We start from the raw sequence: 12,587 nt of genomic DNA on the forward strand, positions 1-12,587 counted from the left end.
GCTGCATCCATCATTCTACTCCATGATACACACAAGCCACTTGACAACCCATTAGAAATATATATACAAAACGAAGGTCAGGGCTGCATGCCAGGGAAGCCCTACTAAGATTCAAACTCCACCTCTAACTTAAAAAATAATGAAACAAAATAATTACAAAATGCCTCTGTGAATAGAAGTTCTTCAACAGAAGAAGGAAACAGGAAGGCAGGACAGCAGGTGGGCCTGCAAGACATTTTTAGCTGGACACTCTGGGTTTCACGTCATATGTGAAAACAGTACGAATCCAGTCACTGGTGGTCTGGGCAGGGCAGCCCGCAGGCCTGAATGGATCAGCACTATTTTGGGTTTGGTTAAGTCCTGCTTACAGGGACCTTCAGGGATGCCCCCTCCCCTCCCTTGTAAACTGATGAAGCTCCAGTACCAGAGGGGTCAGATTGTTCTTCCCACATCTTGTCCCGGAAGGCTGCTTCAGAACCTCTCTGCACCAATGGCCAGGAACCCTCTTTCAACCTCCAGCAACAATTTATAGCAGATAAAGCTGCATCCTTCAGCTGACGCAGCTTTTCTCTCCCCACAGCATTCACTATTTGTTTCCACACATACCTGCAGAGAGAGCAAATGTATCTCTCCCCAGTCTTTATTTTGCTACCCTGACAAGTCACGCTCTCTCTTGCCCATCCCTGACCATCGTAGGAGGGTTGGGTTTTTTTCCCCTGCTCATTTTCCTGCCGGGGATTCTCTCTCTTGAGCACTTTTGCAAAAACATGGGCAAAGGTCACATTAGCAATATTAAACAGCAGCTCATTGATAGACTGGATCTTTATAGAAGCATAAGGAAGGATGAGAGGGAAGGAGCAAGAGGAGTGTTTTCAACACATAAAAAATGCACAAGTTAAGATGTCACAAAGAACAAACAGGAAACCTATATTGAGTTCCTGCCTCAGGAGTCTAATTTTCCAAAAGGTTGAGAAGTTCCTCCCAATTTCTTGGTTCTGGATTGTTTGTTGTTTTCAGACACTCCTCCAACACTGCTGGAACAAGCTCCTGACCTAACGACACTTTCAGATTCTTTGTAGTGAATTTTACCTTTCTTAGACAAAACTGCAAATAAATAACATTGAAAGAGATTTCTGGGGCAAATCAGGGTTGGGTTCATCTCTTGCAGAAATCTACAAGGCAGAGCGGGGACAGAAAAGAAGAAACCACCTGCTGAATGGCTAACAGAAGACAAAAATAATTGTAACTGTCTCTGGTCAAAGCTTTACCTTAGTATTTTAAAGCAAGCAGCAGTCTAAGCTTTTTGCTGTCTCTTCAACATTCCTTCCAATTTTTTCCCCTCCCCTTCTCTCTTATACACCTATATATTACCATTTGCCCGCTCTCCAAATGTACAGGAGAAATGCAGTGCACTGAACAGAAAAAAAATTGTAAGAAAAACTATTAACAGCATATAGAGATTTCCCCACATTGAGGGAAAACTTACGGAGTGGGCTAAACTGTTTAAATGTTTTGTACTACCACAGTAGTCCACAAATATCCTGCTGGAGACTAGGACTTAGCAAATTCACCCTTCAAGTGTTTTCTTGTACACTCCATATTAGGCAGACCTAAGAGTCCCAGAGTCTGCAGCTCTCCAAGCTGCATCACAGCAGACGTCACTGCTCTTCCTTTGGGTTGCTATAATCTCCTGTTGACTGTCACTATTACTTACTTAAGGGGTGGGGTGGGGGGGGGTAAGGCACTTTGTTCAAGGGTGCTCCATTTTTTGAAAGGCTTGTAATGACTGCCTACTCAAATGCTTTTTCTACCTTTAGGTCTGTCATTTCTCTCACAAATCCAAGCCCGTTCTCACCAGGGGAAACTGCAGAACTGTACTAGTACAAAGATGTTCTGCTTGCGCTAAATTTGTGGAGCAGAAGGATACATTCACTGCCAGAGAAAGGAAGCACCCCCCTTCCCCCTCCCGCAAAATGCTATTTTTTGCAGACGTTGTCATATCGTATCCCCAGGAAGAGGAGAGGGCTGTGCTAGAAAGTCGTCAGATCCACATTTGCTTCTGTTTTACTCTGTCCTTCACAGCACCGCTGTAACAATTTATCAGTACAATGGAGGGCAAGGCACAACACACAGGCAGGGCAGGCTCCTCTAATGAAAACAAATCCTTGCGAGAGGAAAAAATAGTTTAGATCTGCCTCCTAAAACCCACTCCCACCACAGTAATGTTTTCATCACTACTTACATTTAGGGACATAAGGGTACTCAGAGCTGTAAAGCACATCATTTGTGCTGAACAGTCGCAGTATTTTGCCCAAAATATCTGTAGTCCAAAAGCCCAAACGAATAAAACACCATAGGAATCAAGAGATATAATTAGGATAAATAAGATTTTGCGCTTACAGAGCGCCTGTCATCTGAAAGTATGTGCAGAGATTAATTAAGCTCCACAAACCCCAGATGAAGTAGATGAGTAGCTTCATCCCTTTACAGAGGTTTAGAGCGAAGTGTGACACATAATCACAGCTGAAAGTGCAGCGGAGCTGGCGGTGCCCGGGATGGGAGAGCCAGGGCTCCACCTCCGCTCCAGCCCCCTCCAGTGAATTGCCTTCCATGGAAAATGCCTGAGCTGCAGTCCTTCGCTCTCTGGAAGAGGAAGGACCCACCCTGTTGCACAACAGAAGCAAAGCCCTAGCCTGAAGTGTTCTGATAAATACCATGAAACCATGCTCAGCTTGGAAAGAGAAACCGAGAGCTCACTCGCTCTCATGCATTTGCTTTGGGTGCTCCCGCTCACTCTAAGATGCCAAGAAATCCCTCTGCATCAGCAACTCCCCCGAAAACTGTCCTAATAACATGGCTTGTGGCTTCAGTTTTGGAGGACATGGCATACATAGTATCTTAAGTACTTTAATCTGCAATGTTGGTTATCATTTTCCCGTTTCTATGTATTTTACTATATCAGAACTCGGAAGCCACACTGACCTAGGATCACACAGACACAATGTAATTAAAAACTATAGTCAATACATACATCAAAACCTTAAAAGAACCCTCCCTTGAAGCAGGTTTTACATTCAGAAATTCTGGATAATAACTATAAAAAATAAACACATCTCATACCATCCAAAATTATTTAAAGTAATGAACTTGATGTATATATGTATTTAAGAAAAAAAAAAACCCTTTTAAAAGTAGTGTTACTAGTAAAGCTTAAATTGTTTTGTATGTCAAAGAACAGTTAGAAATTCACTTTTCTGTCATTGTCTACTGAAATTCAAGTTCTTACAACAGCAGTTTCTCATAGATTCCCTTTAAGTAGTACCTGTGATAATGAAAAATATTCTCAGTATCACAGAAGTAGTACAACTATCCACTTAATCAAAACTACCCAGTCCCTAACTCTGCTTATCACCTCTGCCAAAACAAAACAAGAGCAGGAGGAACATCAAATGCAGCCAGGAAGAAAAATCTCCAGGACAGATAAAAACAGGTCGCTCATTGTGTCTGTAGATACAATTATCCACCTATTACACTCAGGGCAAACGCACAGTTGTCCTAACTACAGGGCAATGCATTTTGATTGTGATGTTAAATTCTCTGTACACAAATATAAAAAAAAACTGAGCAAGAAATGTCACTGAAAAAATGGAAACAGACCACGGCATACTTATCTACAAAATGGCAAACAAATTGGATAAAGTACAGACATAAAGCAGCTCCTTAGATGATAAATTACTCTATTAATGTGAAAACTATGCTCTTTTGTGCCCACATTTAAGCACAGAAAACATTCCGACTTCAGCTTTCAAGGTAAAAATGCTTTTAATTAGGGGCTAGCTACCTTACAAGACACGCAGACCTTGGTATGATGGAGCTATGATAATTTACCCATGCTGAGAATGTGCCCCATGATTTATATGATTACTTCATGGCAGCATGAAACAAATCCCCAAGGAAGTAACGCATGTCATCCTTGAAAATATTAAGCAATCAAGCCATGTTTTTATTATGTGAATGGATGCCTTTGAAAACAAGGATGCATGCACCATACTGTGAGGTAAAATGAAACAAACGAACAGAAATAATTCATTTCCATGTTCTAATCAGTGGAAACTGTAGTCTTTCAAATTATACTGATGCTACCAAATGTGAGTCTAGAGACAATAGGTTGACTCTTCGACTAAAATGAACGTGAAATTGCATCCTAAATACACAATGAAGGCCAAATTAAACAGTCCAAGGCTCTTCCTTTGTAAAGGCTCTTTCTTTTCATTCAGTCCTTGCATCCAACTGAACAATTAAGAGCAAAAGATTGAAATAAAGCATCATATAGTTTTTAAATGCTCAAATCTAATCAAACCCAATATACTTATCTTAGGCAAAAGGAACATAATCTATAAAAAAATCCTGTCTCAATCAACCTCTTCATCTTCTAGCACTACCAGCAGAGAGAAATTTGTGTTCCACCAGCTAAAAGGAAGTCTCTGGCAAGCACAATGAAGAATATATATCAACAACCAGAACTGCATGCATGCTTCCTGGCTGTGTTGTATTCACAGACTGGGATACTGACATCTCTGCAAGGACCCAGGACAACACTGTTACACTGCTCCTATGAAATCACCATGCATTCATTAGAGGTGCTGACCATAAAAAAAAATAAAAAAATTACAAAAATCTAGCCCCTACAGGCACAAGGAGATGGAAACAGAGCTGTGATAATGAGAAAAGGCTAATACAAAACATTTGAAATAGAACACTGAATTTGTATGAAAATGTATATAGATAATAACTACATGAGTAGAGGACCACAGGACAGTGAGGTTTTTTTAACACTGAGTCTACAACACTGCCTTTGAAGCTAAGCTAATTGGTTGTAAGTGCATTATTTACTCTAGCCTTTTCACCTTAAAAAGAACTGTAAGAAGTTTAGAGAGAGGCCACAGCAAAATGAAAGGAATGGGACTGGTTCAGTGACAGGTATCTATGAAATCAGTAATGGGAGGGAGGATGAATAGTTATCAGTGGTATGTTATGTCTTCCAAAAAAAGAACAAGGTGCGTCAACATGGCTAGGAAGAGCTGCATCAAGAACATACAAAATCTGGCAATTCTTTGTACAGCAGAAAGCAGACCTGCAGGTCTCCTTGCTGAAGGGTACTATGAATGCTGAAAGCTGACACAGGCTCAAGACAAGTTCAAGAAGGCGAAATCCACTGTGAATTACTAAGGAAGAAGAATCTACACCTACTTCAAGGATGTCCCTGAGCTAAGTCATAACCTCAGAAGTACCGTATATGTCTGCCCTGCTCTTGTTCTTTCCCAGGCACTTCCTTTTGCTGCTGTTGCAGAGAAGAACCAGTTGAACCTCTGGTCTGACCTAGTAGTCATGCCAACACTACACTTCGTATCTACCTGCAGAAAAAAATTCCTGGTAGTAGCTTCCAATTCACTTTGCGGCGGGGATGACTGGATGGAAGGCTGCTTTGCTAAAAAGCACCTGTTGGACAACAAGCTGGCCATGAGCCAGCAAGGTGCCCTGGCAGCAAAGGCAGCTAACAGTATCCTGGGCTGCATTAAGAGGAGCGTTGCCAGCAGGTCGAGGGAGGTGATCCTTCCCCTCCACTCAGGACTGGTGAGGCCATACCTGGAGTACTGTGTCCAGTTCTGGGCTCCCCAGTACAGGAAGGACACGGACATACTGGAGAGAGTCCGGCAAAGGGCCACTGAGATGATTAAGGGACTGAAGCACCTGTCATACACTGAGAAGCCCAGAGAGCTGGGACTGTTCAGCCTGGAAAAGTCTCAGGTGGGTCCTTACCAATATGGTTAAACATCTGATAGTAAGGTGTAAAAAAGACGGAGCCAAACTGTTCTCAGTGGTACCCAGTGACTGCATGGGCACAATCTGAATCACAAGAAATTCCATTTAAACATGAGGAAAAGCTTTGTTTACTGCAAGGGTGATCAAACACTGGAACAGGTTGCCCAGAGAAATTGTGGAGTCTCCATCCCTGGAAATATTCAAACCCCAGCTGGATACAGTCCTGGTACCCTGCTCTAGCTGAACCTGCTTGAACAGGCAGTTGGACTACATGATCTCTCAAGATGCCTTCCAGCCTCATCTGTTCCATGATTTTGTTATGTGCCTGACTCTATTCACCATAGGAACTTCTCCCCAAAATAAACAGGCCTTCCTGGGGAAAGGCCAAAACCTACACTAATCTCAGGAAAACCAGCCTGCAGTCAATTTGTTGGCCCAGCTTAGGTGCCTTATACTCAGGTGAGTGGGAGGCTTGTTTTTCCATCTTCATTTGGAGGGTACCACATGAGTGCTCAGCCCTTCTGCATGGCTGCCAGTCTCATGTTTTGTGGTGCAGGTCTAAGAAAAAGCAGAACTCTCATGATTAGCACAACTGGCATTACCTGTATATTCTATTTGACTTGACTATGGAACAAATCAAATGCATTTTCAGTAGATTATGTTTTCCACCCATTTATGTGGTCACAACAGAACACAGGAACACATTATGAAGACTGCTTTCCATTTCAACCTTCAGAAAAACTCACCGAACAAAACCCAATATATATTTCACTTTGTTTTGCTATCAGGCGTAATGATGAGGCAGTGCAGACAGCTCTGAGACATTCTGCTAAGAACCATATCATCCTTGCCCCAGCCTTCAAGAGAAGTAAGGAATCATTACAATCTTCCACTGCAATCAATAAGACTCAAGTATGAGTCAAGTGATTTTTTTTTCTTTGTTTTGACAGTATTTTTTGTTGTTTTCATTAAATCTGGCACTGGTGGAGATGAGGATGCCCATTTCCTTCCCTTTTAAATACACGATTCTCTTTCTTCTTCCCTGAACTAATACATGCTGAGAATTGCTCTAATGCAGCAAAATGCTATGTGAAATGCATGCTGGGCAGGAGTCCTCTGAATATCTCAGTATATTTTCAGTTTATCTTGCAATATTATGTATGGAGCTTCAGGACTCAAATCCAACACGCTGGCACTGATTTTCTCCTCTGAATCAAAAGGGAAAATGGTACTGAATGAACTGGGAACTAGGAAATTTCAGTGTCCTTCTCTAGTGACACATAGGTAGGTGGATTTGTGTATCTCTTTAAAAGGAGGTGTCATCTGCCCCAGCTTATGTTATATTTTCTGACTTGATTGGGCACATGTCAGTTTTGTTATCACCATCCCATAGCTGTGTGCATCATGATGTTATATAACCAAATTTGGTACACACTGAAAAAAGTAAGTCATAGTTATTTGGTTTTGTGCTATCAGAGATTAGCATCTGGCATGGCTGACTAGGCACAGTGTAAGACAAAGGGATATGGGCTAAGCTCTTGTTTCTGGACCAATGAAGATACCTACTCAGTGGAAACTCCATCAGCCCCCCCCCCGGGAGGGAGATGTGCTCTATGATCTTTGCAAGGAGGCCCCCGAAGGAGCTTGTGAAAGGTAAGAAGGAGAAAAGAACAGGGCTGTTCTAGTAAAGGGAGGGAAGACAGAAATGTGAGACAGAATGAGGAGAAATGTGGAAAAAAGCCCCTAGCAAATCATATTTCTTGAAGAGAGCTATGGTCTTACAGTATGTGCAGTTTCTAGGGGCCAATCCAAACTAATTGTTTCTGACAGCAAAGAGTTGTTCAATCCAAGGAGTAGCTCCACACGTCACCAGGAGTATTTGGCACGTAAGTACCCTCCCAATAGCCCCAAAAACTGATATATGTGTTTTTTCCAAACTTGCTCAACAAATGTGCTTCCTTAGATTAGGTGCTAGCCAGTAGTATTTACTTTGTAAAGGCCATTGTTGGAGTCTTAATACAGGTGAAAGCATGCTGTGGTATCACTTACAAACTGCGAGTGCTAGCAAGAAGCAGCAAGCTATGTAGTATTTTCAATGTGCCTGTGGTTTCCTAACCACAGTATCTGACACCCAGTGCCAACAGCTCCCACGATGAAGCAGGACCCGCTACCCACCTCATCAGATGCAGTCTGCACTGCAGTCCTGCTGTACAGTGCTGCTCTTCCATGCAGCAGCGTGCTTTACATGGAAAGCACACTGATCTGACAGATCACGTAAACACCCGACAGTCACAGTAAAACACAGCAATTCTCAGCTATGCAGAGAAGGAGCTTGTGTTTATTATGGCAGTGGCCCTATCCTGTGTAAAAGTGAAGTTACTGACACTCAACGGACTCATTCACTGCTAGATCTATGCCCTTCATTTAAAGCCAGCAACGCTCTTCAGGTTGGAATTTTCCAAATATAGCTTTGACAACCCAGTTCTGAGAGCCCAGGGGAAGAGACATGACTACTTTGCTAATTGATGCTGATACACCAGAGGAATCATCACTGTATACAGCAGAGTTTTCCCTTAAAGCGGACTAGGTCAGTTGGATGGCAACTGCATTAAGTCAAACGGTAATTCTCCTAACCAGACCCTCTTTCCCTAAGTTATTACACAATCACAACAGTATTACTACAGTAGGAAAACTATATGCTCAAATGTTTGGGGAGACCAGCACTGAAACAGCATGTGTGAATTTAATTTCAGCTGCCTATGTGTCTTGCATAGTTTTAAGCCACTTAAAACTAGCTGATAATCTAGTTTGGCATCTTGCATAATTCAAGACATAGATCTCCCCCTGGTAGGGGACTGAACATACTGTGCTCAAGAACTTGCATTTTCAGTAACAGTGCAGGTAGTACTTGGCTAATACATGCCTTTCAGAAAGGTATACAGTCTTCTTCTGATGGCCTTGAGGAAATGCAGAATTTACCACTTGTTACATATCCTCAATTGCATAAACCCAGTCTTAAGTTCTCCACGGGGACACCATCTCATTCAGTACACAGGACACAATCACTTAGCTAGCAGCCATTCAGTATTTTAATTTTGCCCTTTTTATTTGATGCATAGCCCTAAAAGCCTTGTTTACTGAACATTATTCCAGCTCTGTTCTGAAGGCAGAATGATTAATTTCTTTACAGGCTTTTCTATAGTGCTCATCAGATGCTTCGAACTTGTTATGTGCAATTTCCTAGCTTTTGGAAAAGCATACAAAGGAATGCCGTTATGTGGCATCCTATAACTACTGCCATGATTCATATCAGCAGGGATAGACCAGACCTTTGGTATCTTAGCTAACAGGTGTGAACCACAGGCTGCCAGCATGGCCGAGCTAAAGGACATGAGGCACACGCTTTAGGAAGTGATTTTCACTGATACCAAGATTCAGAATATTAAGGAGACTGAAGGCTATGGAGTAGAAGTACTCTTAGAGGTTCATGCTCCTTTGTCTCTCTTGTAAGACTGACCCCTTTTAATTCATCCTGTCCAACACGTGCACCCCTCAACCCATGTGTCTCAGCCTGGTTCCTGAACCCAGTCTTATTCTTCTTACTGATCCAGTCTTACTAGTGTTACCTATCTTATCTTATTTTCTGTCTATCCTTATTTCTCTCACTTTATTATTGAGGTTATCTTTCCTCTTCCCTACTTGCTTATGGACTGAGTGTCTGCCCCAAATTCCCCATCTCACTGTCTTTTTCACCTCTCCTAACTTTCACTTCCATCCCTTGACTATGAGATGATGAAGCTTACTAAGGTCTGAGGGGAATGAACATTCACAGACTCCTTAGAGGTCTCAGAAACACATATCTACTAAGCACATATAAAACACGTTTTTTTAAAGGTTGTAACTTGAATAGCCTAGGAAGGATTTTCTTAGGCATGGTAAAAAGCACATTAATATGTTACAAAGACTACCCATTCCTGACAAAACCTGGAGACACTAAAGCACAGTAAAGATGTCACAGAAGTCTTTAAGAGCTCTTCTTTAGCTTCGTTTTCAGAAACAGTTAAGTCATGTTGGGTGACATTTTCTAGAGTAAAGTGGGCCAGAGCAGATGTGCATCTCAGAAATTTTTATTCCAAATTACTATAGTTTCAGAAAATTGCAAGCAACTGAAATGGGCAGACACAGTCTGTGGCTCTGCCCATAAAATAAGACAAAAATGAAAGCTGTATCATGTTGGCATCTAACTTAATGCTGCTCTGGTATCGGTGACTCGTCTGAAATCGTGACACTAACTGAGCTAGAATGCCATTCTTTCTTGCCCACTTTTTACCAACTGGTTTTGTAAAGGTTGGATCACAGCAACAAAGTAATATTATTGCCCCATATAAGCCTGATATGTGCATAGCTGTTTTGTAACCTTCTCCTGACCTATTTATTTGCTAGTTTTGCACTGAACATTATTACCAAATATCTTATCCCTTGCCTGTAGGTCCGATTTTCTCTCAATTATAATTTCACTTTACATTTGTCCTCTTACGCACTGCTACCCCTTCAGTTTTGGAGTTGCAAGGCAAACCTCATCAAGACCAAATTTATGCCAGGAACGCTAGCAAAGACACAAAGTGATCACATGGATATAGAATTCCTATACAAATTAATCAAGAAAAACTTCCAAAATCTAAAATCCCAGAGAGATCTAGTAAGGGCTACAGTTAACAAGACCTATCATTGATGAAATATGATTAACTATTCTGATTTCAGAAGAGAAGTGGGTTTTAGTCTTCCACAAGGCTCCCTGTATTATTGTTATCATTACTAAGCTCTAGGCTCTGTGTCTGTAATTAAGTTTGTTTTGAGGATGGTGCAACATAAAAAATATTTGCTGGGTAGGAATGTTACCAAAAAACCTTACAAATGTGGGGCCACTGCCCCTACACAAGGTTGGAGCTAAGCTGCAGCTTAAGAAAATAACAAATTATTTCTATTGTAAAATCATAGTTTATCTTGATTTGAGTAGACTCAAGACTCCAGCCCAAGGTTTACAAACCCCATATATATCCAATATATCTATATTCTATTGTTATTTAGTTCAGATCTTTCAAATATCAGTGTACTGCTTACTTAAAATGCGTAACAGTTAGTAGGAAAAGCAGCAAAAGACAAACCAGTGAATTGACTTCCAAAATAATCAGCCTTTGTCAATTAAAATATTTACTTTGACACAAGTACTAATTAGTTAAAAAAAACATTCAAACCAGTCTTAAAGTAGAGGTTCAAGCTCCCAATTTATTCTTGGAACAGTCACTTGCTTTCAGGATTAGGAAGACAGCGGCATCCAGAGCAAGCGTGAGCCCTCTCCCCTCTTATTACAGTTAATCAGGAACATAAATACTATAATGGAGCTGAGCCCCTGCAAACTCACCAGGCTGTGCATAATTTCCACTCCAGCTGGATTCACTGTGAGCGCTTCATCATACAATTGCCTAGCCTCCTCCAAGTTGCCTTTCATCTCTGCCAGCCTCCCACGCATGTACAGTACAGCATGAGATGTGGGGAAAAGACTAGCTGCCTCCTGGATACAAAAGCTTGCTTCTTTGAGATGATGTTGTTCCATGAAGAGTTCAGCTAAAAAAAACCAAAACAAAACCCAAATAAAAAAAAAAGGAAACCAAAACCCCACCCTACCATTAGTTGAAGTAAGTCAGAGACGTTTCTTCACATGAATTGTGTATCATCTCCCATCTCCCTTAAGCATTATAAAATATGAGGCCATGATCCTGCACAGTGCTTACTACTATGGTTAGTGCTTACTATCACAAATGGATCCACTGAATGGATCTATTTTAATGCTAAGGCTCTATATAGACATTCATGGACATCTTTAGGTGTTATTCTGACAGAGGACAGCCTTGAGGATTCCTCCATTAGGAATGTAAGCAGTGCTGAACTGAGCCCTAAAGAAGCAGGGCTGGTAGCCACTTGGAGCCATCGTAAGTATTTCCAGATAATCGGGGGGGGAAGAACAGAATAAGCCATCACTGTCTATAAGGAACTTTAAACATGTCAGAGTAATGGGATACATCTGACTGAGCTGGACATTAGATAACTTAATTAAAAGAGTACTTCCACACTTTAAAAGATTATTAAAAGTGTTTCTCTCTGCTTATTTGTCTAGTTTATGAAATAGCTGTCTCTTAACTTTTCAGAGACTATTAAAATCAAGAGGCTTTTTTTCACAGACGTACTTACATTGTGTATTCACACATTTACTTCCTCACACATACTCTACAGAAAAACAAGAGAGTGCTCTTGGAAGAGACTTTGCACAGGCATTTACTTCCTTCAACTATCAGCAACTACCTTACTGGTTTTCTTAGGGAAAAAAAAAGTAACAGGCATATTAATGTGCTTGACTGTCAATTTGTTAATCAAATCATTTCTCATGTTAAACCAGTTTTGTTAACCATATAATTTCTCATGTTAAACAAATTTCATAACATACCTCATAGTTAAACTTTAACCGTTCTCAGGATTTGGACTAATGATCATTGTATGTCCATTCCACAACCTGTTTGTGTCCTATATGGTATCACTGCAAAAACTCAATATCGTCTTTTTTTTTTCTTTTTTTTTTTTGTAACTGATACAGTAATGCAGTAAGTATTGACAGTTCAAGAGTCCAATTCAAAATCACTAATTCAGGCTCCAGATTTAGATGAATAATTCTGAAATAAGACACAACCTTAAATGCCCTGACTTCTAAA

At 40.9% G+C, this 12,587-nt stretch overlaps 1 protein-coding gene across 4 annotated transcripts in view; it reads right to left on the minus strand.

The window, feature by feature from the left end:
- TTC7A (tetratricopeptide repeat domain 7A) overlaps positions 1–12,587 on the minus strand; it is a 172,238-nt gene that overhangs the window by 29,199 nt on the left and 130,452 nt on the right. For 3 of the 4 annotated variants that reach the window (XM_040611418.1, XM_040611417.1, XM_040611420.1), the window contains one exon: positions 11,246–11,448. The exons of the other annotated variant lie outside the window; for it this stretch is intronic. In XM_040611418.1, coding sequence (XP_040467352.1) covers positions 11,246–11,448 — 203 coding nt within the window. The remainder of the gene's footprint in view (positions 1–11,245; positions 11,449–12,587) is intronic. 4 annotated transcript variants of the gene reach the window in all.

The sequence above is a fragment of the Falco naumanni genome, chromosome 12, assembly GCF_017639655.2.
Source record: "Falco naumanni isolate bFalNau1 chromosome 12, bFalNau1.pat, whole genome shotgun sequence".
Lineage (NCBI taxonomy): Eukaryota > Metazoa > Chordata > Aves > Falconiformes > Falconidae > Falco > Falco naumanni.